Source organism: Neurospora hispaniola (genome assembly GCF_033458365.1).
Source record: "Neurospora hispaniola strain FGSC 10403 chromosome Unknown B0T23scaffold_2, whole genome shotgun sequence".
Taxonomy (NCBI): Eukaryota; Fungi; Ascomycota; class Sordariomycetes; order Sordariales; family Sordariaceae; genus Neurospora; species Neurospora hispaniola.
Window position 1 is genome coordinate 1025896 of NW_026944407.1, and position 23043 is coordinate 1048938.

General features: G+C 53.1%; 8 protein-coding genes across 8 annotated transcripts; 4 read left to right on the plus strand and 4 right to left on the minus strand.

Annotated features, from left to right (window-relative positions):
• The first annotated feature begins 80 nt into the window (after positions 1 to 80).
• B0T23DRAFT_372916 (ELMO/CED-12 family-domain-containing protein) lies at positions 81 to 3145 on the plus strand. Its single transcript, XM_062836759.1, has 2 exons — positions 81 to 167; positions 217 to 3145. The coding sequence occupies exon 2, from the start codon at positions 423 to 425 to the stop codon at positions 2736 to 2738; it is 2316 nt and encodes a 771-aa protein (XP_062695138.1). The 5' UTR covers positions 81 to 167; positions 217 to 422; the 3' UTR covers positions 2739 to 3145.
• Positions 3146 to 3419: 274 nt separating this feature from the next.
• Positions 3420 to 5364, plus strand: B0T23DRAFT_372919 (uncharacterized protein). The gene is made up of 2 exons (XM_062836760.1): positions 3420 to 3831; positions 3916 to 5364. Exons 1-2 carry the CDS (start codon positions 3759 to 3761, stop codon positions 5157 to 5159), a joined length of 1317 nt encoding a protein of 438 aa, XP_062695139.1. The 5' UTR covers positions 3420 to 3758; the 3' UTR covers positions 5160 to 5364.
• Positions 5365 to 6191: 827 nt separating this feature from the next.
• B0T23DRAFT_67995 (uncharacterized protein) lies at positions 6192 to 8583 on the plus strand. Its single transcript, XM_062841639.1, has 3 exons — positions 6192 to 6562; positions 6659 to 6770; positions 6838 to 8583. Exons 1-3 carry the CDS (start codon positions 6336 to 6338, stop codon positions 8509 to 8511), a joined length of 2013 nt encoding a protein of 670 aa, XP_062695140.1. The 5' UTR covers positions 6192 to 6335; the 3' UTR covers positions 8512 to 8583.
• A 985-nt stretch (positions 8584 to 9568) lies between these two features.
• On the minus strand, positions 9569 to 11689 carry B0T23DRAFT_426052 (ATP-NAD kinase-like domain-containing protein; the record flags this gene model as incomplete). Its single annotated transcript, XM_062839951.1, has 2 exons — positions 9569 to 10059; positions 10129 to 11689. 2 exons carry the CDS (start codon positions 11687 to 11689, stop codon positions 9569 to 9571), a joined length of 2052 nt encoding a protein of 683 aa, XP_062695141.1.
• Positions 11690 to 14611: 2922 nt separating this feature from the next.
• Positions 14612 to 15498, minus strand: B0T23DRAFT_402108 (uncharacterized protein; the record flags this gene model as incomplete). The annotated part of the gene is made up of 3 exons (XM_062838639.1): positions 14612 to 15022; positions 15083 to 15240; positions 15312 to 15498. 3 exons carry the CDS (start codon positions 15496 to 15498, stop codon positions 14612 to 14614), a joined length of 756 nt encoding a protein of 251 aa, XP_062695142.1.
• Positions 15499 to 15630: 132 nt separating this feature from the next.
• B0T23DRAFT_372930 (rotamase PTPA-2) lies at positions 15631 to 17582 on the plus strand. Its single transcript, XM_062836761.1, has one exon. It carries the CDS (start codon positions 16052 to 16054, stop codon positions 17399 to 17401), a length of 1350 nt encoding a protein of 449 aa, XP_062695143.1. The 5' UTR covers positions 15631 to 16051; the 3' UTR covers positions 17402 to 17582.
• Positions 17583 to 18418: 836 nt separating this feature from the next.
• B0T23DRAFT_68089 (uncharacterized protein) lies at positions 18419 to 19583 on the minus strand. Its single transcript, XM_062841640.1, has one exon. It carries the CDS (start codon positions 19475 to 19477, stop codon positions 18533 to 18535), a length of 945 nt encoding a protein of 314 aa, XP_062695144.1. The 5' UTR covers positions 19478 to 19583; the 3' UTR covers positions 18419 to 18532.
• A 679-nt stretch (positions 19584 to 20262) lies between these two features.
• On the minus strand, positions 20263 to 21124 carry B0T23DRAFT_402111 (uncharacterized protein; the record flags this gene model as incomplete). The annotated part of the gene is made up of 5 exons (XM_062838640.1): positions 20263 to 20324; positions 20413 to 20516; position 20613; positions 20806 to 21067; positions 21107 to 21124. 5 exons carry the CDS (start codon positions 21122 to 21124, stop codon positions 20263 to 20265), a joined length of 447 nt encoding a protein of 148 aa, XP_062695145.1.
• Positions 21125 to 23043: the final 1919 nt, after the last annotated feature.

A 23043-nucleotide genomic window follows, 5' to 3' on the forward strand; every position in this document is an offset into this window, starting at 1 on the left:
CATTACCGATCACCCCCCCGACCCACAGGGGCACTCCGCTGTAACGTCCTGGACAATCCCGAGTGGCAAGCGCCATTCCCAGCCAGCATCGCAATCCGCAACCTCAAAGACTCCAGTTCCAGCTGGACTGTGAAAGTGTTCAAGAACTGGAGCTTCATCCCAGTCCGGTAAACATGACCTCTTCATGACCTTGCCCTCTTCTAACGTTTGGATCAGAGCCTGGCACGTCGCGCCCTGTCTATCACCTCTGTTTTCGTCCGGATCGAGAAACGGCACCACGACTCACAGCATCGGTATCGAAGCCCTCGAGTATTCCCAGCGTCCCAGTGTTCCACGACATCGTGAAGCCGATCGCAATCGATACAAACGCCAATCGCCTGCACTGAACCATCGCCGATATCAGACAACTTGTATTGCCTAGGATGGATCAGGCCGATATACCGGCGCTGCTCTCGCGCCTCGCTAGTGATGAGGATGCGGCGCGCAAGATGGCAGTGTTCAAACTCCAGTCGTCCATCAACGACCCGGCTTTCGCCGATGTCTTCATCGCCTCGGGCGGCCTCGTCGTTCTACGCCGCCTCATAATGACCACTGGCGGAAACACACTGGCATATTCGTTACAAAGCTTGAGTCGACTGCTCGAAGTCGACATGGGCTGGGATATCTTTGAGGGCCCCGATGCGGGAGAGCTTGTCGAGCGTGTGGTCGAGCTTATTGTTACCAACCCGCTCGTCAACATTCTACGGGGCGCCATGTCCATCTTGGTTGGCCTTGTCAGCCATTCGCAATCGACAGCCCGCGGGGGCACGCCACGTACGCCAGGCACCTTTGGTTTCAGGGCGCTCAAGCCTGCGGTCGCGGTGTACCCGCAATTCTTCGGACTGGTCATCATGCAGTTGCAATCGGCAGACCACGCCCTCTGCGCCAATGCCTTGATGCTGATCAACGCGCTCATACGGGATGCGGTATCCAACGACAGTGGGCCTACCTTGCTCGTGTCAAGCACAAAGGGGACAGTGCCTCCTGGTGAGGAGTGGTCCAAATTTATCAAGAAGCTTCAGGATCTGGGACTGATCAAGGCGGTGTACAATCTCATGCAAAGTTCGTCGTTGCAGGACCTCGCGCACTCGTTACTCGAATTTCAGACACTCACAAAGATCCTGCTCCAAAAATGGAGGGCAGTTCGGGTGGACTTGGAGCGGCCAGAGCACAGGAGAGCGCTGAAGGGTTTACATCTTGCGAGCGCACCGGAAAGACGGCAGATTAACGGAGGCATGACGACCTTGTCCCCCACAGGAAGACCATCAACGGCCGCGACAATTGTGGCCAGGGAAGAGGGAGAAAAGGAAACCGGCGGTGAGACTGCAGCGGGGAGGAAATCAAGCCGACGACATAACCCCGAGAAGTGGAGGAGGTTAGGCTTCGAAACAGAATCACCCGCATCCGAGTTCGAAGTGGCCGGCTTCCTAGGCATGATGGACCTGACAGACTACGTGCGCAAAAACGAGGATGGCTTCCAGAAGCTGCTGCTCGAGCAGTCTAGCAGACCGCTCAACGAACGATGCCCCGTGGCGCGGGCTAGTTTGGCCGTGACGATGATATTGTATGAGCACTTTGAGGTTGAGAAATGCGATCTGGACGATATCAGAAACGGCGGCTACTACCAGCTTATCGACGGAGGCGGCAAAGCCCATGACAAACTCTTCCGCCCACTGTTGCTTCAGTGGTCACGACTACACACCGCGGGCCTACATGCCTTCTTCCGGATGTGGAAGGCGACTGGGGCGACTCGATACGATTTCGACAAGGTAGCAGAGCTCGTTCGGATCTTGATCGATCAAGTGGTTGGGCAAGCCAGCAGGAGCAAGGACGTGCTGGAGGTTGAAGATGAACTGCATGAGTATGATTCCGGAAGGCTACGAGAGCTGCAGATGGATCTACTAGAGCTCTCATTCGAGGATCAATGGGGTCCCCATCTCTTCCAGGTTCGTGAAGAACTTAAGCACGAAGCACTGCAGTTCGTCAAAGAGCAGCGTATTCGTTGTCTTTTGCAAGGTTCGTGGTTCTCCAAGCCTCAGCCTCATCGATCAGATCACTCTAGGTCAGAAAGCCTCAAACCCGGACAAGAAAAGGGTAGCCGACTGTACCAGCCTTGGCGTTTCGCAAAGCTTTCGCACAACAGGCGATATCTTCATTACGCCGACTTTGCCGAACAGACAGCACACGATCCTGGTCTAGAAGCTTTGACGGAGAAGATCGATTTGCTCTCCACCAGCTCGGTGGTATCGAACGTCTCCAACGCGGATGATGCTGCAGCAGCAGGAGAAAACGGAAACCAGGCGTCGTCAAGCTTGACAAGTCTCACCAAGGACGCCAATTCCGCGTCGGCAACGGCTAAATCGACAACGAAGATCACCATCTACAGCCTTTCCGAGAATGTGTCACCAGAGCTGGCCAGCCTTGCCGCGGCAGGCAAGACCAAGGAGCAGCCGATCCTGACGCTCCATCCCCTCAACCACAGTTTGGCATCGGAGTGGCTCGATGGCCTGCTTATGCTCCTCAACCAGGCACCCATTACGGCCGAGACTAACAAGCTCGTCACGCTGGTGAGCGAGTACGGCCTCAAAATACGTCTGCTCAATGTTAGGGCTGAGGCGGTCGATAATGGACCGGTCCCGGGCGCTGGTCAGGTGCCTAGTCGGGAGGGGCTGGATGAGGATTATTACTATGAGATCTGAGCTAATGGTTGGACTTTGTCGACGGTTTCCGTTTCCTCCAAAGTCCCCCTTCATGTCTTTTCCAGATTCCGTCTTATCTGATGCTGGACTGGACGGATGTCATTCCCATTCTCGTCCACAGGCATCTCCGTTGGAACTCCAACGCGCTCCGTTTTGTTCCACCTTCTTTCTTCATGCTTACATCACCTTTGTCACTATACCCAAGATCCCGTTTTTATATTATCTTGTTCTATCTACATTATTCTACCTTGCTTCTCACTCCACGCGGAGCTTTCGGTTTGTTTGAGGGTTGATCATACTGTATTATATCATAGAAGTATTTGCTAAAAGATAATTTTCTGGACCACAAGGCCTCCCTACGCCAGTGCATTCATGCAGATGATGACCGTGGAAGATTTGCATGACGCATGTAAAGTTTGCTGTCAAAGGTCTGATCTACATAGTAGATCGAAGGAGAAACATCATCAGCTGGAGGACAGGAACGGTGGGGCTTGCCCCTGATTTCCGTCAGCTCTGACAGGCGCACGTGCCCCTGCACTGTACACAGAGGTACTTTATCCTGCGGCGGGAGCTTATGAGTGCGGATAAACCTGTTAGTGCAAAGCAACTGCTAACACCAACCACTCTGCGTGAGCTACGCCCGTACCTACCTGACAGCTAACTGGCCAGGAAAGCGAAGAGGTTGCTCTTTGATGCGGCTCATATGCACATGCCAGTCAATCTTTTAGTAGCGTCACCGTGACCTCAGCTCATCTCGACACCCTTCGATTGATCGTTTCAGGCTACCGGGAATGAAAGATGGGCCATCTTAGCTACATTCAAACATCGCTATATTCTGCTCTCTGAATCACTGCGACTTAACCTCTGAACATCACTCACAGCCCAGCGAGGTATTTTCGCCAGGAAGACTACTTTAAGGGGCGAGGTTCATCGAGAGACCTGAGCACACTGAGAACAGATATCTGGGGGCATCCAGCCCCTCACCTGGGAGAGATAATACCTGTGTAGCGTCCCTTAACCATGGGCAGAGGTAACGGATTCTTCAGGAATCCTCATCCCGGATTCTATAATCGAGAGCAAGGAAGATGGTACTGTGAGTTTTTGAATCCCAGCCAAGTACGGCCGGTAGGTCAGGTTGACAGACATGTTTGCTCACAACTCGCGTTGCACATAATAGGCAGTTGTATAAATGGGCCGCAGTTGGCAATTCGACTTCAAGTCAAGAAGGAAGGACCTAATCAGGGCAGGTTCTTCTACACGTGTCGAGAGCCCCGGGACCTTGGAGCGATTCCGGGCCAGTGTGGGTTCTTTCTTTGGGAGGAGACAGCGCAGGAGCGGGAGAAGAAGGCGGAATCGAGGCCGGTGATACAGCATTCGGAGTACGTGCCGGACTTTACAAGTAGAGAGCTGATGCCGAGACTTCCTTGGTTTCCCCCTTACGGCGAAGGTTTGCATTTTGTCGACGAACCTTATTTCGGCTGCTACGAAGTGGAAGCCTACGGCTGGGCTTCAGATACTACGGTTGATGACGATTTGGACAGTGTGAAGGTGAAGAAAGAAGACATGGACGGCAGTGCAAGCGGGATATCGGCGATCAAGCCTTCCAAGAGGAAGCGTCCGGCGACGGCGACGGCGACGATGTGTGAAGAGAAGGAGTACGGCGACCTTGAGTCGGACGAGGAAAGGCAGCTGGTTCAAATTTTGGAATCAAATCCTCCCCATCCGAGTCAAGAACAGCAACGCAGGGGGACCAACGTCCCAGCGCCGGCCTTATCCCAAGCACGAACGAGCAACATAACGAGGACGGCGATGCCACACCCCGGCACTCGCACCCCGAACCCACAGCGGACATATGATGCCTCTGCCTCTATGCTGACCCCAACTTCACGAGGGAACACCACAACCTCAGCATCTGAACCCGGTGCAGCAAAACGCGTCAGGCTCTCCGATACCAGAGGGCCATCGCCACCACCATCAATAATAACAACAAATCTGACAACATCTACAAATCTGAGCCAAACCCAAGGCCGCTCTTACCAAACCACCCCCACAGGCGGCGGTATCGGTAGACCCACCACGACGACGACGGGGCCAGGGTCATGCGACGACTATGAAATCACCACCTCAATCCTCAGCCTCCTTTCGAGCGAAAAAGGAGTTTCAGACGCAACCCGCCAAGCCATCCGCGACAAGCTTAACACGTATGCACTGCGCATGCGCGGCGTCGAGCGGGGGCGCGACATGACGAGGGCAGCGCTCAAGGCTAGGGAAGCCAAGGAGGTGGAGCTGAAGGCGAGGATCGAAGAGCTTGAGAGGGAACGGAAAGTCGCTGTTAATAGAGTCCGGGCGCTGAGGGATGGGTTGGGGGAGTTGTTTGGTGATGTTGATGGTTGTGTTGATGGTGGTGAGGGTAGAGCCTAGGAGGGGACAGGTGGGAAACTGAGGGTTAGGCGGCAGGTTGCAAATCCACAGAGGAGGGAATGGTTGCTTGCCATGGCGGAGGTTTCTACTGCCGCTGGTGTTGGGACTTAGGTAGAGTTTGATCTTGGAGGAGATATGAACACGTATTGTAGGTGTCGGGGAAGTTATATACATAATTATGCTTTTTTTTTTTTTTTTTTTTTTTTTTTTTTTTTTTTTTTTTTTGTTGTTGTTGTTGTTGTTGTACCTGGTTGGGATACCATCTACCGATTAGTTGAGGTTCTAGTTGGGACAAGTGACGGATGCTGGGTGTGACAAAGAGCATCACTGCTCACTGGCTGCAATGGAGAACATGTCTTGAGAGTAATGCCGGGTTTGGGGTTCGTGTTACTGCCAAGCAGCTACGAGGTGTTCAATGCATAATGAAAGTTCGAGTTTTGCACTTTAGGAACAACTTTGTCGTAAGGTCTGATGCAAAAGGGCAAGGACATATCGAACCGGACAACGGGACATTGGGAAAAGGCGCGTCGAATCAAAAAGGCCGCGTTAAAATGGTCCAGGATGGGGCAAATTTGATCTGACATGCACTTTACACTATAGCTAGCGCCGAAGTCCCCTTGCGTGAAGCGCGAAATCGGGGGAAAAAATAAACGGCTTAGCGACTAAGGTGCGCTTGTGGTCGAGGGATAACCCTAACCCCCAGCTCACTTAATTTCCTATTTCGGATGACTACACGACATGCCGCGTTGAAGACGCGGTGCGGTTCGTTAAAGATTCCCCATAACCGTTTCCCTCTACGTCAAGTACCTACCTACTATTGCATGTCTTTAATCACCATCCTCCAACCCCCCTACGCACTGCCATTACCCGTCTTCTTGCGCCTTTAGCTGCATTCTACTTACCTTTTGCAGTTTTCCAACTTTCTCAAACTTTACTTTTTGGTCTATACCCTTTCTTGGGTACACGTCTTCTCGTCTTATACCCAGTAGGGGACTATCGTGTTACCTTTGACGTTGGTTCGTTGTTTTCGGAGAACATACCTATACCGACGCCATTGATCCCAACAGACACCATACGAAGTCACCGACGTGACGCAGACCGGTGAACAGTTTCCCAGCAGGAGTATGCATTGATCGGTTCACCATATATTGTTTTGGCCTGCACTCGCCAACCGAAATGGACACTCTCGCCCCAACACCCTCCACGCCCTCTCCTCAGCTTTCCTCCGCTGTACCTGGCCTCGCCCACGAGGTGGAACATGAAGAGCTCTCCCAGAGTACCAGTCAAAACCAAGTCTTCGAATCCCCATTGCTGAGAGAATCGCAAACTCCAGCACCACAGCTCTCGTCACAGCCGTCCGGAGAAGTGGAGAGACATCCAAAGGGGAAGAGAAAACGAACTACGTAAGTTTGGGTCCAACCGGCTTCGGGGCCGGCTGCCGAGCTCTTCCATCCCATCTTTGCGACAACACGTGGGACTAACCGGACTGCGATTCGCAGAGCAAAAGACAAAGCCATACTCGAGGCAGCCTACAATGCGAACCCCAAACCCGACAAGGCAGCGCGTCAAGACATCGTGAACCGCGTCTCCTTAAATGAAAAAGAAGTTCAGGTTAGCCATAACGTCACCACCAATAGGTTCACCGCGCGCAACAGAGCTAAGCTAACGCGCATGCCAGATTTGGTTCCAAAACCGCCGACAAAACGATCGCAGGAAATCACGTCCCTTGTCCCCTCAGGAGATAGCCGCGCTTCGATACGGCGGCATGCAAATACTGTCCTCAGACAACACCCTTCCTGTGTACACCTCCGAGCCGGAGAATACCTCGCCCATCCAGGCTGTTTCAAGTTTAGATCAGGAATACTCCTCGCCTCGGGAGGTTGCCTCGCCTAGCAAACTCGACGACCACGAGACCGAGCAGAACCACGAAGACACGCTCCAGGAGGACACTCTCCCTCTACCAGAACCGCAAATCCAACCTCAAGAGGAGCAACAAAGCTTGCCTCACCCTGTATACGCGACTCCTGCCCAAAAGCAAAGACACGCCAGTGACGACGACTCCCTCCTAATGTCTCAGCATTTGCCGAGCTCGGTTGGCTATCTGTCCAGCCGATGGAACTACCCAGCCCACTCCCACGTTCTATCAACGCCTATCAGCTTTGACCGAGGAGACGATTCCTTCAACAACTTCCCTCCTTCATCATGTTCGTCTTCGACCTCTGCGCTCCGTCCGCGCCTGTCGACGGGTCTGGACGGCAAGGCAGAAGTTATCACCTCCCCGCCACAGAATCCTGCCAGCCTCCCGCCATCAGAGCTGCAATCATTTGACTCGGCATGCCGGCCCAGCTACCAACGTGGCCCCAGTGAATCTCCAGTTACTTTACCACCCATTTCCACCATTACTAGTAGTCTTCCTTCATCTCAAAATGCTGTCCCATTGCTGCCTCGCCTTGCACGCGGAAGGTCTCGCGACGTTCATGCCTGGGAGTTCGCTTGTGACGCGGAAAACTGCGAAGACGCGCTGACGGTGCAAGCCAAGCACGAGAGTCGTGGCTCAGCAATTGCAGCCATCAGTCTGCTGCGGTCGACGACTTCCAGTACCGCCGGCGGCAGCCCATTGCAACTGAGCAGGAGCAACAAGCGTAACGCCAGTATTAGCCAGATAACTCCCCGAGCGGACAGTTCGACCAAGAAGCCCCGACTGACAAAAGGGCTGGATGCCACCGGAAGGCTAGTGACGCCCAACAATAACAACACTTGGGCGGGAAAGAGACAGTCTTTTACAGCAGACACGCCGGCGGATTTCAGTCACAACACCAAACCCAAGTCCTCATCCCTGTTCATCTCCCCACAAGGCAACGAGTCCGACAAGGAGAACTGGAGCCCAGACGAGAACGGAAACCCTCGCTTTTCCTACCACCAACCTTCATCCGCCATTCGACCAACAAACCGGCGACTCCTCCCTTCCGGTCCCTTGTCGTCGTCAATTCACGACAAGGTGACGAATCCCCGCCGAACACCGGCCCGCCACGCTCTAATAGAGTCCAGCCCATCGTTTTCATTATCCGGAAACCGTACCAACACCGGCCCTCTTGACGGTGGTGGTAGGGGACAGCACTGCCGTGGAGGAGATAAACGTGGCGGAGGAGGTTCTGAGCTGAGGATTTACGAAGACTTTGCTGCGACGACGCAACATAACACTCCCACCGCTTCCCGTCGTGCTCCTCCTTTCGAGGATGATGGCTCGGACGAGGTCGAGCGGTTTATGCGTGGCGAAATTAGTCCGAGTAAGAAGGGGGATGCGGATGCTGTTGCCGGACTGCTTTCATTGAGTCAGGGGAACTGGCGGTGATTCCGGCCTGTCTGGAGATCTGCCGAACTTCATTACATCTCCCAGTCGACGCTTCAGTGCGGATTTGCTTCGGGCGGCTAAGCGAAGTTGCTGTTGGCGGACTTATCTGGTGCCTTTGTGCTATATTACATGTCAAGTTCGTGTCAACAACACGTTTTGCAAGTTTCCGGTTGCCCGGCGTTCAGTTGCCATGACACAATAACAGGAATGGGAGTGGAGGACGCTGCTCTTTCATTGCATTCATACGCACCATATTTGAGCCGGCGCGTGTCTGTATATACTCGGTCCTGTATAAGAGTAAACGGACGAGGAAGGGAAACCCTATGTGAATATCTTTGTAAACCAATCAGATATACCAGAGATATGCTTGATAATGCGACCCCTGACGATGTACAGAGGTACATTGGTGTACGGTGAGGATCGACAAAATAAAGCAAATAGTGAAAATGCGCGCGCGCACATCATGCCTGACCGAACGCTTCCTGACGTATTGGCTTGCATGAGTAAAATGTAATGAGGGTTTCCAACGATACCAGGCGTGGCGCGCCGGAATGCGTACCTAGATTACATAATCTGGCTATTAAAGCACCAGAAATTCAGAGATCACTGAAATCTTCCGTTGGGGTTCATTGTTCAGGAAAATCTTGTTATTCTGTCCACTCCTTTGATATAGGCCAAAAAAGAAATGATCTAGAAAACGCCGTAGACGCCAGTTGTATATCCATTGCCTTCCAAAGATTTCTAATCAAAGCGCATGTAGAGCTGTTGGGCGCTGTGTACTGTAATTCAGCTCAAGAACTTCAACCCAATCCCTTAACACGTGCATTGATGTGCCTCTATCCTCCCCATGCCTGATCTCTTTCCTGCTTCATTATTCTTGTTGTCTTTCCTCAGTCAGAATATCTCGTCCCCCATTGATGAGATATGGAAAAAGGGGGGGAATAAAAAGAAGGAGAAAAAATTCCATCGCTTATGCCTTCTCGAAACACATTGCTTCTTTCCAAAGAATCCAACGTCCTCTTCACTCTTTTGTATACAACAAAGAAAATCATGTGCTTCACATCCCCAAAAGACTCATCTGCCTCCTCAACGGACTCGCACTCACGCTCCCTTCCTCGCTCGCATAACAAGCCGAATCAGTATCAATATCCCACCCTTCCTCCTCCTGTTCCCCACCCGCATCGCTTCCAGTCCCTCCTGAGGAAGCGTCAAAGGCCTTTTGCATCGCGCCGCGCGTGTTCCACCGCAATGTTCTAGAGACGCTGTCGAACCACTCGGCGTCGGTGCGGACGACTGTAGGGAAAGGGTATTGGGAGGCAGTAATGGTGACGCTATCACCCTGGCGGAGCTCGACGCGGCCCTTGCCATCGAAGGCACAGTAGGCGGTTGCGCGGCTGTTGCGCGGGATGGTGACGCGGAGGAGCATGGTGTCGGAGAGGACCATGGGTCGGAAGGAGAGCGTGTGTGGGCAGATAGGCGTGAGAAGGATGGCGGGGATGTCGGGGTGGACGAGGGAGCCGCCGGCGGAGAGGGAGTATGCTGTTGAGCCTAGGTTAAGAAGAATCACGTTAGCGCCAGATCTGCTTTGCTTGTGCTCATCACTGTGGTTGGACTTACCAGTTGGAGTAGAAAAGATGCAACCGTCCGCCTGGACGACGGTCAACAGCTCGTTGTCACCGTACAGTTCGAGGTTGGACACATAAGGCGACGGTCCTCGGTCAATGACCAACTCGTTGAGAACTTCGAACTGCTCCCCTTCCTCCATTTCTTGTCCGAGGGGCCCGTCCCGGTATACCGTGCATGTGAAGCGCATGCGCAGGTTGACGCGCATACCTTCGTCACCCATGATGCGATTTAGGTGATCCTTGTATCTCTCGAATTCGAAATTGGTCAGGAAGCCCAGGCTCCCCAAGCTGAATGATAATACTGGCGGGACAATACGCTGGAATAACCAAGATGTGAAGAGCACGGTGCCATCACCGCCCAGAGTGAGCACCAGATCAAACTTTTCGGGCTGACTCCAGCAAAGGTCCGGTGACCAATATTTGAGCATGGTTTGGAAGCGTGGATTCTCGTCGGTAATGCTCGTAGCGTTGAAGCGTTTCGAATTTCGAAGCTTGGCGTCAACGTAGACGTTTACTCCCAGATCAGAGCCATAACGGGGGGTTCGGAGAAGCCAGAGGGCTAGTTCACGGGTGAGGACAACCAGCTGGTTGTCGCGGGCCTTGGTGACAATCATAACATTCTTGACGGCTCGTCGAATGGGCCGTCGCTGAAGCTGCTTGGACACTTCTCGTACACCAGTGGCCGTCTGAACAAGACGAGAATGCGACATCCACTCATCGTTCTTGATCTCCTCCAGCACCTTGTCGATGTCGACCGCGTCGTCGAAGCGGTTGTGGTAGAAGCATGGTGACTGTAGCGAAGTGCTGCCGGAGAGAGCAATGCCGTTGAGGGCATCGCACAGCTTCTGCGACGACGAAGTGGAGGGACGGTTGTCGCCGTCCTGAGGCATGTTGTGTGCGGACAGCATGCCGGAAAGAGAGAGAGGCTCAGGTCTGTTGTTGCGGGCCACCGATGCCAATGCTTTCATAATAGTCTGCCGGGGCACAGACTCAATCGACAGGGCGTTCTTCTTATGTCCGGGAACGTGGGGTGGTGGTTGCGAGTGAGCGAAGGTGGAGGCTGACGCTGAAGCGGGAGAGAGCGCGGTTCGCACCGGGTTGTAGTCCGTCTGCACGGGGGTATCTAGCGAGATAAAGGGAGAAGCGAATGCAGGTTTGGGAGTCTGTCTGGGTGTCACAGAGTCCAGGCCTTCATGTCGGAGATTGGGGGTTCCAGCTGCAGTATCTGCGTCGGAGATCGCGCAATCCAAAGTTGATGCGCGTCCTAGAGTTGCATATGAACTCTTTGGGCGGTCAGCATCATCGGAGAAACGTGCCTGGGGAACTCCATCGGAGGCACACTGATCCAAGGATGCGAACGACGGGCGGGTGCGTGGGAGCGGAAGGAGGAGCGGGTGTGGGTAAGATGGTGGGTGAGGAGAGTCAGAGGAACGGTTCTGGGCGTTGGGATGAGAGGTCCCAGCACTCCCACTCCCAGGCGCAGGCGAGGTGGCCGAATCGCTCAGCGCGGGGTGGATCGCTGTGGGTGACAGGATTGGGGCCGGCAGCGGCATGTTGACAGGTTCTCTGCTAGAGAACGGCATTGTGTTGGGTGGATCGATCGATATCGGTGGGAGCTGTCTCTGGTGCAGGTGCTACCGTAGTGGAAGATGTCGTTGTCTATTTTCGGCAGATCGTCCGCTTTGCTTTGCCGCAGCCCAAGTTTAGCCAGTTCTTTGTCCGGTAGCCAGGTACGAAATGCGCCGGCTCAGCTCACTGCTGGAAAAAAAAGTCCGGTCGAGTTGGTGAGTGATTCGAGATCGCAAGTAGCCAGTGGAAGGCCGCACTGGGAAAACGCCCCCCTTCGATTGTAGGGTTGAGTATGGGGTAAAGTCACCGTTGGAGTGAGTAGTCCGTACAGTGTGTGATTAGTGCAAGGGCCGTTCCGATTGACTTATCGGATCGCACGGAACCAGAACAAAGGCAAAGGTCTGTGTGAGATGCGACCTGCTGCAACGCAATCTTATCGGTGCAACGGTGAATGCAACGCGGCGAAATCGGGCGCTGGAACGAATTGCGACGTTCCCAAGATAGTTTAGCTGCTTGTGTTCCAAGCGAGATGTCTGTGCCTGGACGCAAACACGAGCAAGTACAAAGTGTCTGGGAAACAGATCAAACAGCGGCGGCGGTTGTCTTGCGTCTCGAGATTCGCTGCAAGCTTGGCTTTGTAATCAATTCTAACGTGATGGCGCTGTCAATCTACACAATGGGCCAAAGAAGGGTCGAGGACAGAGGCAAATCTGGTAAGTTGTGAACGAGCAGTTAGCGGGTCCGTTGGTTTTCGGGGTATCCTGGTCGAGACTCGCCCAGACTTTCGATCATCCCCAAGTTGTAGCCAACATGGCGCTTGATGTGAGAGAAAGGCCGAGACTGCAGAGAAGGTGAAAGGGCAAAAGTACCTGGGTTTGATATGCAGCTATCAATAGTCTTAGTTGGGTGCGGGTATGAGAATAGAAGTTCCAAGATTAATCGATAGACTTGTGCCGTGGTAGTTCTTCGACGTGATTAGGACAGTAAGTGGACCGTCAAATGACTCGAACTCGTCTGGGAATCCAACGGAGAACTGTGAACAGTAGAAGTATTAAAAGAAGTGATAGAGATAGGACAGTGAGAACTACCAGAGTTCTGACAATGTAGCCTGCATCCAGATGCAGAGAGAATGGAAGTCCTCGAATCAAGGGTATAGACAGCGAAAGTAGCAAATATGCACACGAATGAAGAGCAGACGATGAAGGCAGTATAACTAACATCAGTCGTGCTTGTGATTTAATACCACGAGACAAATCCGGGAGAGAAGTGGGGCGCCGGTGATAGGTAGTGTACACTACCTAGTAGTAGACGTTTCGGCGGGTCGCAATCTGTGAGATCAGGACGGAGCTGTTCGATGCATTCCGGATGCGGCACAGGGGTGGAGTTGGAGCTCCTAGGCTACCCCGGAATGTGTACACCAAACACTTATGTGTACACTATTACATATGTATAGCTGTTCTAATTTGGGACTCAAGTTTGGGGACGTTCTTGTGCGGTTTCCTTTGGGTTACAGCATTATACAAAGAGCTGCAATGGCGGGTATCGAAACGCGGAAGCAGGTGTGTCAAGATGGGTGTATCTGCAGGAGAATATGGATACAGCACGGTGTATGTACTAGTGCCTTCAGCTTCTCCAATCTCTTGTATGGTCCCAGTGCTTGTGACAGAGGCGTCCTCGGGGATTCTGGCGTACCTCGAAGCTTCTCATCAGTCCTCCCACCCCTTTTCCCATTGTGATGCGAGGAGGGGTCCAGAGCATGGTAGACTGAAATTCGAGGTGTTAAGTTACGTCTCATGTATCCTGGTACTGCTGGGGTTTTGGAGGCGAACGTCCGGGGTACAGGCGCTAGCTCAGCCGCTCAGACAGCATCTCCCGGCACAGGTTGCCGAAGGACGCCGACAGTCCGTCTCCGGCCAGGGCGCAGGCAAGGCAGGGTAGCAAAGCTCGATTCTGCATCAATCAATATGCCTTTGCGGTATTCAGCATCTGCATCACAACACAAGCGCTTTCGTTTCGCTATTCTCACTGCACAAACTTACACTGCACATCTTCATGACAGCCCGATGTGGTGTTCCGTGAAGCTCTGTTTGACCCGCTCGAATCAGACAAAGGCCGTTGTGCATTGATGCCGTCCAAGCCGCGTAGACAGCTAGAAAGATGGCGAACACAACCAATAGTCAAGGAGTCGGAATGGGACTAAGAATTGCGTGTTGCATAAGATCAAGCCTGACACATAGGGAGGCGAAGAATAGACGCTTTCGAAAAGCCCAACGCAGGGGCACCAAACCATCAGCTCGAGGCTCACAGCTGCGTGGCTCCATCATTCGGATTAGATAACTCCCACAGCCCCAGTGCCTTATTGAAAGCACTCATAATATCCGTTCTAATCTTGTCGATTGGTTCTTCAGTCACACCCGGGACACCAAGACCTTAATGCCCCGTGACATCAGTGCCTGGGAAAGGCGACATGAAACAGGGGTCTGGCCCTGGCCTGGAATATTCAAACATAACCCCTATGTCGGACCCACCTCTTGTGCGTTTGAAGTGGCGATGTTTTGTCAAAGGAACCCGTGCATAATCCACGTAAAATCTCGCTCGAGATCGTTATCCACTCCGTTGCGCTGATTGATATCCAACGCCATCACAATCTCCACTTTGCCGAGTGATGTGTGATTGTGCCGAGAGGGTAGCGGTTATCTTTGCAACGTGTCTGGTTCGTATCCGTCCAGACAGGCTTTTTGCCGCGGATAAGGATTATCGAGTCGCATTGCAAGTTGCACTTGTCCCGTCAACCGGCGAAAAGGCCTATGAGTTCTCATTCCGGAAACATCATGAGCCGACTGTTCAACCCTTCGGCTTTTGAAACGCACGAGATACGAGCAGACAGTCCGAGACCGAATGTATCTTCACTTCCAGTGGAGGTCGGATGCTACTTTGGTCTCCAGCGTCGACCGAAGGAAATGGCCCATATCTGGGCTGGACGCGTCATCGTCAAGCATCATATCGATACCGTCCTGCTTTGAGGCAGTCTGACAGCAAATCTTTTGGGCATTTTCGTAAACGCCATCCCATTCCTTGACGGTGAAGTCGCCTTCGCTTTCTGAAAGAAGAAGTTCATCGTGCGAGGTAAAAGCAAGGACGTGTAGCGAGGTTGCCTCTCTGATATCCTTGGGGGAGGGATCAGCCACGATCTTCTTCGAACCGTCGTCGGATACCACCGCCACGACTGTGGATGTAGCGGTTGCCTTCATTGGCACAGCAGCCGATAGAAGAGCAAGAACGGCAGTCTGGAACAAGGCCGGTATGATGGGGAGGTTCTTTTGCCAGGATTAGTTATAGCCTACCGACAGAGGGAGAAATGGTTCGAATTCTCTTACCAAACTGGCCTGGACCAGTTTTGTGTTGACGTAAGCATTTTCAGGCGTGCTCTCAACTTGAAGAACAATTTGGATGACGGAACGGGGAAAGTTCTTGACAAGGATGATTTGAGAAAGAGAGGACTGCAAAATTGATTCCAGATGGCGCTCTCGTGTTCCTATATAGAAAAGTAAAGTAGGTGAGATGTAGTCCTTCGCGTGGGTGGTGGTGCCATTATGATGTTCTCACCTCCTACCCCCGCAGAGGGTCGTACGATTACATCAACGTGAGCCTCGTAAGCATGTTCGTCCCGACGCTGAGCCTCGATGGGTCCATTAACAGAGGCCGTGACCGTGTACCCAGCATATGAGTATCTGGCCGATCCATCCGCCCGGGGCAGGGCGTTGAGAGACGCTTCAGGTGCCACGGTGACCATGATGTGAGTAGAATTTGGGTCGGTGTGACGGTAGGCGGGGCTTAGAATTTGGTTGACGGACGGCGGTTGAAATCAAGTGGTGAGCGAGCTTGTTTCTGAGGCGCGAGTGAAGATTTGAAGGCGGGATGTTGAAGGCGGGTCGTTCCTCCTCGACGGGATCTGCAGCCCGGGCGCTAGCTTTTGAGGTGACCCCACTCCGTTCCTTTCCAGCGGCGGGCCCGCAGTGCCTGCCAAGCTTTCAGAAAGCTGCAGCCCAGCCAAAGAACGCCATTACGCTTTCCGCCGTCAGCACTTTGCCTGCCCCACGATGGCTCTACGGCGGGGTAGACTAGAATGCTCACAGCGTCCAGGGGATTGCCCGTCACTACGTTAGGGTAGGTAGGTAAACTTCCCTTCCAACATCCACACTCGGACCCTTCCACCTACATCACGGAACCAATCTCCCCAGCTTCCATCAGTCATCTTATATAAAACACCGAGTACGGTCAACTGCAATATCGACCACGGAGAAGCCCACCTTCACACTGCTTAGTACATCCAGCTTTCATCCATCATGGAATCATCCGCGACAACAGGAAGGTCAAGCATAGGCACCGGCCAAGGATCGCCAGCAGCTCCAGGACAACCCATCTCCAAAGCCGGCCAGGCCATCCCGAATCTACGAGACCGTATCCCCAAGCTAGAGCCCAGGCGACGGAAGCAGGAACCATCGAACCCGACTCCGGTCCCAGAAACCCCCGCCCTACCTCCGCGCCCTAACCCATCCACTCTGGAGTTCCAGACGCCCGTCCGGCGGATTCTTCTCCGAAAAGACCACGAGCTCTTCCTGGCCTCTCCCTCCTACAATCTCATCCTCTCTTTCGTCTTCTCCCTCTCCGAATCCGTAGCCGACACGCCCATCTCGGCTATCAAGGACTCTGACCTAAGCGAGCCCGTGAAGGCCATCCTTCGCATCCTTGACGAGACCGAAGCGTTGTGCAAAGAGTCGCCACCAGACGACCAAGGCGGCTCCCGCTTCGGCAACAAGACCTTCCGTCTCTTTCTCGACAAGGTCAAGCAGCGCGGACATCAATGGCACGCCGCCTTTTTGGGAGGCAAACTTCCCGACGCTGCCGTCACTGAAGCCTCAGCCTACCTCAACCAGTCCTTCGGCAACCGCACGCGCATCGACTACGGCTCGGGTCACGAGCTCAACTTCATCATGTGGCTGCTGTGCCTGTACCAGCTCTCGGTCCTCGAACAATCTGACTTCAAAGCCGTCGTGCTCCGCATCTTCGCCCGCTACCTAGAAGTTATGCGCCTGATTCAGATGACGTACTATCTCGAGCCAGCAGGCTCGCACGGCGTGTGGGGGCTGGACGACTACCAGTTCTTGCCATTTCTGTTTGGTGCCAGCCAGCTGTTGCATCACCACTTTATCACGCCACGGGCGATCCATCAGGAGCTGACGCTGGAGGAGTTCGGGCATGACTTTTTGTACCTGGGCCAGGTGGCGTTTGTCAATAGCACCAAGACGGTGAAAGGTTTGAGGTGGCATAGTCCGATGCTGGATGATATCAGTAGCGCCAAAAATTGGGAGAAAATTGAGGGCGGCATGAGGAGGATGTTTGTTTCGGAGGTGCTGAAGAAGTTACCGGTTATGCAGCATTTCTTGTTCGGATCGCTAATTCCTGCGGCGGAGGGTATGAGCGAACAAGATCCCAATGCCTTGGGTAGCGAGGAGAATGAAGAGGAGGGCGGCGAGGTGGAGGTGTACGACGATAGTGATGGCAAGAGGCATGTTCATCAGCCGACTGGCTGGGGCGATTGCTGCGGTATCAAGGTGCCGAGTAGTCTGGCGGCGGCGGAGGAAATGCGGAAGAGGGGACAGGTGGAGAGTTTGAGAAGAATACCTTTTGACTGAGGTCGATGTTATATCTTAGTGTAATGTTTATCATATTCGTGTTATATCTGCTCGACGTCACTCTTTATATCAAGAGTAATAATCAAGCCGCAAAAATTACAATGGCCATACTAACATGCTCACGAACTATCCTATATCGCTAAAGGTCTTACGCCGGTATGATAGGTTATCAAAGCCAGACAAAGTTCACTTTAGGGTCTGACACTTCCGCGTAACTGCGCCGTCATAGGTTGTCATTAGGTTGGACCGGGTATTCGATTTCTTCGACGATGAATCAGGTAGCAGAATTGTGGAGAAATGAGTATGTTATCTTGAGTAAACAGAGGCTGAGGGAATAGCAAGAGTGAATGGACGAAGTACTGTACGACATCATGTTCCTTTCAGATGCGCTGTGCCTACGATGTAAGCTTGTCTGTATCTTCGGCATGTCCACCACCGTACCCGTATAAGATTGCTATTTGTCAACCTGTCGAGCGTGGATGAGCAAGGAGGGTACGCTAGGGAAGCCACAACGGAGCAAAAAGCACATTCCACAACAAATCACAATCCAGTTTGATGATGATATGGAGAGGGCTAGGCAAATCCTTTAGAGCGCTTATGACTAACTAATTCAAGCCGTAGGGAAATCCGATGGTAACATACAGTCCAACTCCATTCCAAGGCCCCAACCAATAGTCGCTAAACGAAACGAGCGAAGGAAAAAGAAGGCCGCGAAAAAAAACGACAAATTGACCTCATTCATGATGATGGCTGAAAACAAAACCCACACCACATTCATCGCAAAGTGCTTTGCTTTACCCAACGCACAAGAACGGCTGCTGCCATAGGCGTCCTTCGACTGTCGGACACCCATGCAGAGAGGGTATCGAAGGGAACAATTCCATCCCCACCAAACGCCGCCCATATTTCCCAATGGTTGAAAGAGTTCGATGCCGATATGCTTGGTAAAAAAAGAAGAAAAGACTGAAAAAAAGCCGCCGCCCAGTATGCAAACAAGATAAACCTCGTCCTCGTACCCAGATCGGGAACACCGGGCGCATCTGCCTGTCTGGGTGTCGCTACTGTGACGGGCGTCGTTTCTTGGTACTGTACCGGACCAAGAGAAACACACCACTAACAGGTCCGAAAGGTTTAATCCTCCCAAATAGTCTCCAAATCGAGATCCTGTCTCCTCTCGGCACCGCAGACACTCCACCGCTTCCGCTTGTCTCTGGAAACAAACCCTAATGTCCTGCCTCGCGACAAAGCATCCGTATTCGCTTTGCTTTTGGTATCACCGCCATCTTCCGCCGCCTCCGCTGCGGCCTTCAGTTGCGCGATTCTCTCGGCTTCTAGAGCGGCCTCCTCGGCATCTGGGGTGTCTGGGATGGTTTCAAGACTGGAAATACTGGGGCTCCTGGATCTCATGGAAGTAGGTGTTGAAGGCATGGAGGTTGTGTAATAGTTGCTGGAAAACGAGTCGTGAGCTCGGTAGGATGGCGACGATGCGACTGAAGAAGGAGTTGATGGTACGGATGACAACGATGTGGTGCTGGCATGATGAACAAGCCGTAAAGGTGAAGAAGGTCTTCGTAGTCGGGCCGTTGAAGTTACTGTAGATGTTGACCCAAGGGTGAGGTTTGGCGAGCTGTTTCTCTCGGAAAGCTGCCTTTCAAGGTCATGGACCGAGACACGAGTTGGCGAGGAAGGGAAAACTTCGTCGACTGGTTTGCGCAAAGGACGGACCCGGCTCGGCGACTGAGCAGGGCTTTGTGGCCGGATATGTGGTGAGAAGAGAAGATGACCGGACCCGTTTACGCCGGGCATAGACTGAGTGCGCGCCATAGGTGGTGCTAGGTTTACTGCAGACCTCGACCTGACATGAAGCGTAGACAGCGGGGAGGAGGCGCGAGGGCGATATGGAAGCGTGGGAGTCGACCAAGATGGCGAGGTGGGGGATGCTGGAGAGGGGTCGGTTGATCGGCGAAGGGTGGGCGGCTTGCGCAAGTAGTCGAACTCGGGTGCGTTGACCCTCAGACTGGGAAGAGGAGAGGGGCGGAACTCCTCCATTCGCTCGGTCTCTGGGACGGGTTCCATGGTGATGGGCGTGGCAGTCGATGCTTTCTTAAAACCCGACCTGTTGTTACCTTGACACAGAAATCATGGACTGGCGCAGAAAAGGATGGAATACGGAAGACGCGAGCGAAATACAACAGGTATTTCTGTGATTCCTAAACCCGGGAGGCTGTCGCAACACACTGCACTGGGCGCAGCAAACAAGATATCCTTGTCTTTTCCTCCGCGACAACAATGCTTGGGAATCGGGTCAGGGTCGGGTCGGATTCGAGGGTGTGGTTTTCTTTTTTGGCCTGGACTGAGGTACCTGGCGGGCTAGGTGACCTGGATCTGGTCTCGGTCACTGGGATGGGAATGGGGATGGGGCATCCAGTCTCCAGTCTCCAGTATCCGGCGATGTATCCGGTACCCGTCGATGGAAAGCCCTGGCGGTAGGTGCCGTGCCCGCGACAATGCCTGCGAGCGAGCTTTTGAGACGGTGAATCCACGCCTGCGTCGCACACAGGACGGGGGGATGGTTCTGTTGACGTGATGGTAAGAAACTGAGTTTCTGTGCTCAGTGAGAAAAAGAAAATGGAAACCTCTTGGGAAAAAAAAAGGCGGTGGGCGGAGGTGGTTTATTTGCTGCGGCACGGTAACCCGCAACGACCTGGAACCTACCTCTACCTAAGTATTCAAGGGACAGGCACCTGCAGCTGCGACTGGCAGAGCGGATGGCAAATGGAGACGACAGGATGAGAACCTGAAAAAGGACAGGGCCGATTCCTGCAGCTGAGAGACCGGGAGAGCTGGGACGGTTCTGGAAGCTAGCCCGCAAAGTGGGCAAATCCAATGGCCAGGGCAATGCACTGCAAGTGACAAGACTGGGCTTTAATGTGTCGAGTGCAGTGCGCTCAGTGGGCAAGGAAACGATGGCCACTGGGGTAAACCCGTGAATGTGAATGGCCAGCTTCTACTTCCTTGGTTAAGATGAACCTGAAAGTTTGAATCGTGAAGAATGGCGCAGCGATGCCCGTGCTTGTACGGAAGCAAATCGATGGCATGAACGGGCCACAAAAATCTAGAGGCAGCCTGGTAGTGTAGCTGAGTGAGTGATGGAACTACACCACGCACTTGTCTGATCTGACAGTCTGACAATGCCCGGGCCGGTACGTACACTAGCAGGAGGAGGAGTCGGGTCCCCAGGCCGGCGAACCAGAGTGGAGGGGTGGAGGAGGCGGGGTCTTTTACCCGGTAGCGACACGTCGAATGCACCAATCAAATGGCCTGGCACTGGCCCATGATGGCTCAGTGGAGCGCACCATCCTCCCATCAAAGCAAAACCCATGAACATCCGGACAGTCGCACACCACCTTCCAATTCCTCCTCTGCCGCCGCCGTCGCTCTTGCGCGCCCTCGTAGTCCAAAAGCCGGAAGCCGCAACTGGACCAACTGAAAGCCGTCAACGTGAAAACCCTGGAGGACGGAGATCCCGATTGACGCTCCCTTGGGCCTAGCGCCGGTCCCGGTACGGCGTAAGCGAACCAAGCCTGCCACGCCCCGGCCTAAGTGTCCCGAGGTGTTAGCGCGCTGTCGACAGAATGACTGGCAGCATGATTTCTCCGTAGGGGTCTGTTGACCCCTAGCAGGACCCAGTTGAAAACGCCCGACCTTGTTCGCACATTCCATTCGGCCTCCCGAAACCGCAGCTCTTGGGGTTTGGCTTTCATTTGGGGGTGACGGATCTTCAACACTCACGGTCGTCGGTGGGAGCCGCTTTCCGGTTCAAAGGACCATCGCCTCTCAATCAGGGTTGATCATCACTTTGAGAGACGGGTCTAACGGGTCAGGCGGCTTTCACGTTGAACGCAGCACTTGAACCCAGAAGGATGCCAATAACAGCCTGAAATGCAAAGCCATATCGGCTAACCCAACCAGCCTTGAGTACGTACTTACTTTAATAGTAGAGAAGGAGAAGAGACACGGCTGAAAAAAGCTCATATGCACATTACCTTCAAAATCTTTTACTGACTTTTATTGATAGGAGGACACGCCGGTATCCCGAAAGTGGTGGGGCGACATGATATCAGACAGCACTTTTTGTACACCTTTCACCAACACCCCTTTTGGATGGCAAGTTCGATATCACATTCCAGGTGCAATCAATCAGGTCCGACGGTGCGTAGGGTGGTCCGCACGGCATTGTTCCATTGCTCCCGTCCGGGTTGCCATCAATGTCTTCGATCTGGGGCATTTTATCAATTTACAATTACGCAGCCACTGCTGGTGTGTTTGCCTATAGCCGTCGGTCTAACCAGTTGATGTGGAAACCACTCAACCGTCGAGGCAAGGGGAGAAAACGTGCGTCTACTTGTCCCATCAACCAATCCATCACCATTGTGGATTATCGGCTTGTGACGAGTCCCTACAATATGCACGTGCAAAATCCGTACATCCACTGATTACCTGTCTTCCCCATCACGCTTTCCAATGAAGCAAGCATAATGTCCCCTGAAGGTCGAGCGGTGAAAGCATAGTAACACATGCTGGGAATATGGAGGGACAGATGACCATGGCACCTGGCACCAGTCAAATGGACTGAATCATGCGCGCCACTACTTGTGTTGACAAACCAGGGAAGCCATTCAGGCCTTTGCATCCCAAAACCTCCAAATCCGATAGCCTCGATGCACAATTGGTCTCCACTATATCGCTGTGCTTGCTTTTCACACTGCTGGGAAGGAGGATAAAAAGAAAGGGGGGGTAGTGTTACACGCAGCCTACACGAAACTAGGATTTCTTGCTGTATGACTGCTATTCTTCTGTACACTAAAGACCTGCTTTTTGCCACCGCTCTACACTAAGGGTAAATACACAAGATCTAAATATCCCCCGCGACCGGGCGCCGGGCAGAGATGTACTATGTAGTGTACACTACACAGAATTGTGTACGTCGTCTGAATCGCCGTCCAATTACCGTATAGACTCGGGCCATCCGTTTTCAGGTTCCAAGGCCTAACTGGCAGCTTTACCAATGGCGATTACAGAAACATAACAGGCGTGCCTTAGGGTTTGGGTTTTGGAAGAGATTTGCGCAGTCTGCAATGCTTAGCTGAAAACGGATGGCCCGAGTCTATACGGTATATGACTGGCAAGAACCGGAAAGTCATGCACGACGGATGATGATGAACCTGCCATTATGCCAGGGCAGCGATGACCGCGCATGGAGTGCGGCACTTGTCAGTGGTTCAGATTAGTTTACTTTGTGCCTAGAGGTATGCCTCCGTGATGGAAGTATCTCGTTGGCCGGTGATCACACATGTTAAAAACGCAGAACGGGGATTCTCCTGATTGGCGCATATGGGTCCACACGCCCTCCGATTCCCCGCCCGAGTGGATGTCCGTTCCGAAGGGCACAATGCTACGGGGCCAGGCCGAGATGCGGGTGTCGAACCCGCCGGGGCCCACTCCGGATATGCTGAACCTGAATGACCGCGATTACGGAGCTTGATACCCAATGCTGGAATCTCCCTCCAAGAGCAAGGGTAAGGAGCGAGAAGAAAGGTAAGACTGTGCATTCCCAGATGCTTCATGATAAATGATTGCTC

Excerpts from the sequence above, each read along its gene's own strand:
- B0T23DRAFT_372916 (XM_062836759.1), top strand. The coding sequence starts at position 423 with ATGGATCAGGCCGATATACCGGCGCTGCTCTCGCGCCTCGCTAGTGAT.
- B0T23DRAFT_68089 (XM_062841640.1), bottom strand. The coding sequence starts at position 19,477 with ATGGAACCCGTCCCAGAGACCGAGCGAATGGAGGAGTTCCGCCCCTCT.
- B0T23DRAFT_67995 (XM_062841639.1), top strand. The coding sequence starts at position 6,336 with ATGGACACTCTCGCCCCAACACCCTCCACGCCCTCTCCTCAGCTTTCC. Across the intron at positions 6,563-6,658 it reads GGGAAGAGAAAACGAACTAC|AGCAAAAGACAAAGCCATAC; the intron begins GTAAGTTTGGGT and ends TGCGATTCGCAG. Across the intron at positions 6,771-6,837 it reads TAAATGAAAAAGAAGTTCAG|ATTTGGTTCCAAAACCGCCG; the intron begins GTTAGCCATAAC and ends CGCGCATGCCAG.
- B0T23DRAFT_372919 (XM_062836760.1), top strand. The coding sequence starts at position 3,759 with ATGGGCAGAGGTAACGGATTCTTCAGGAATCCTCATCCCGGATTCTAT. Across the intron at positions 3,832-3,915 it reads AGAGCAAGGAAGATGGTACT|GCAGTTGTATAAATGGGCCG; the intron begins GTGAGTTTTTGA and ends TGCACATAATAG.
- B0T23DRAFT_372930 (XM_062836761.1), top strand. The coding sequence starts at position 16,052 with ATGGAATCATCCGCGACAACAGGAAGGTCAAGCATAGGCACCGGCCAA.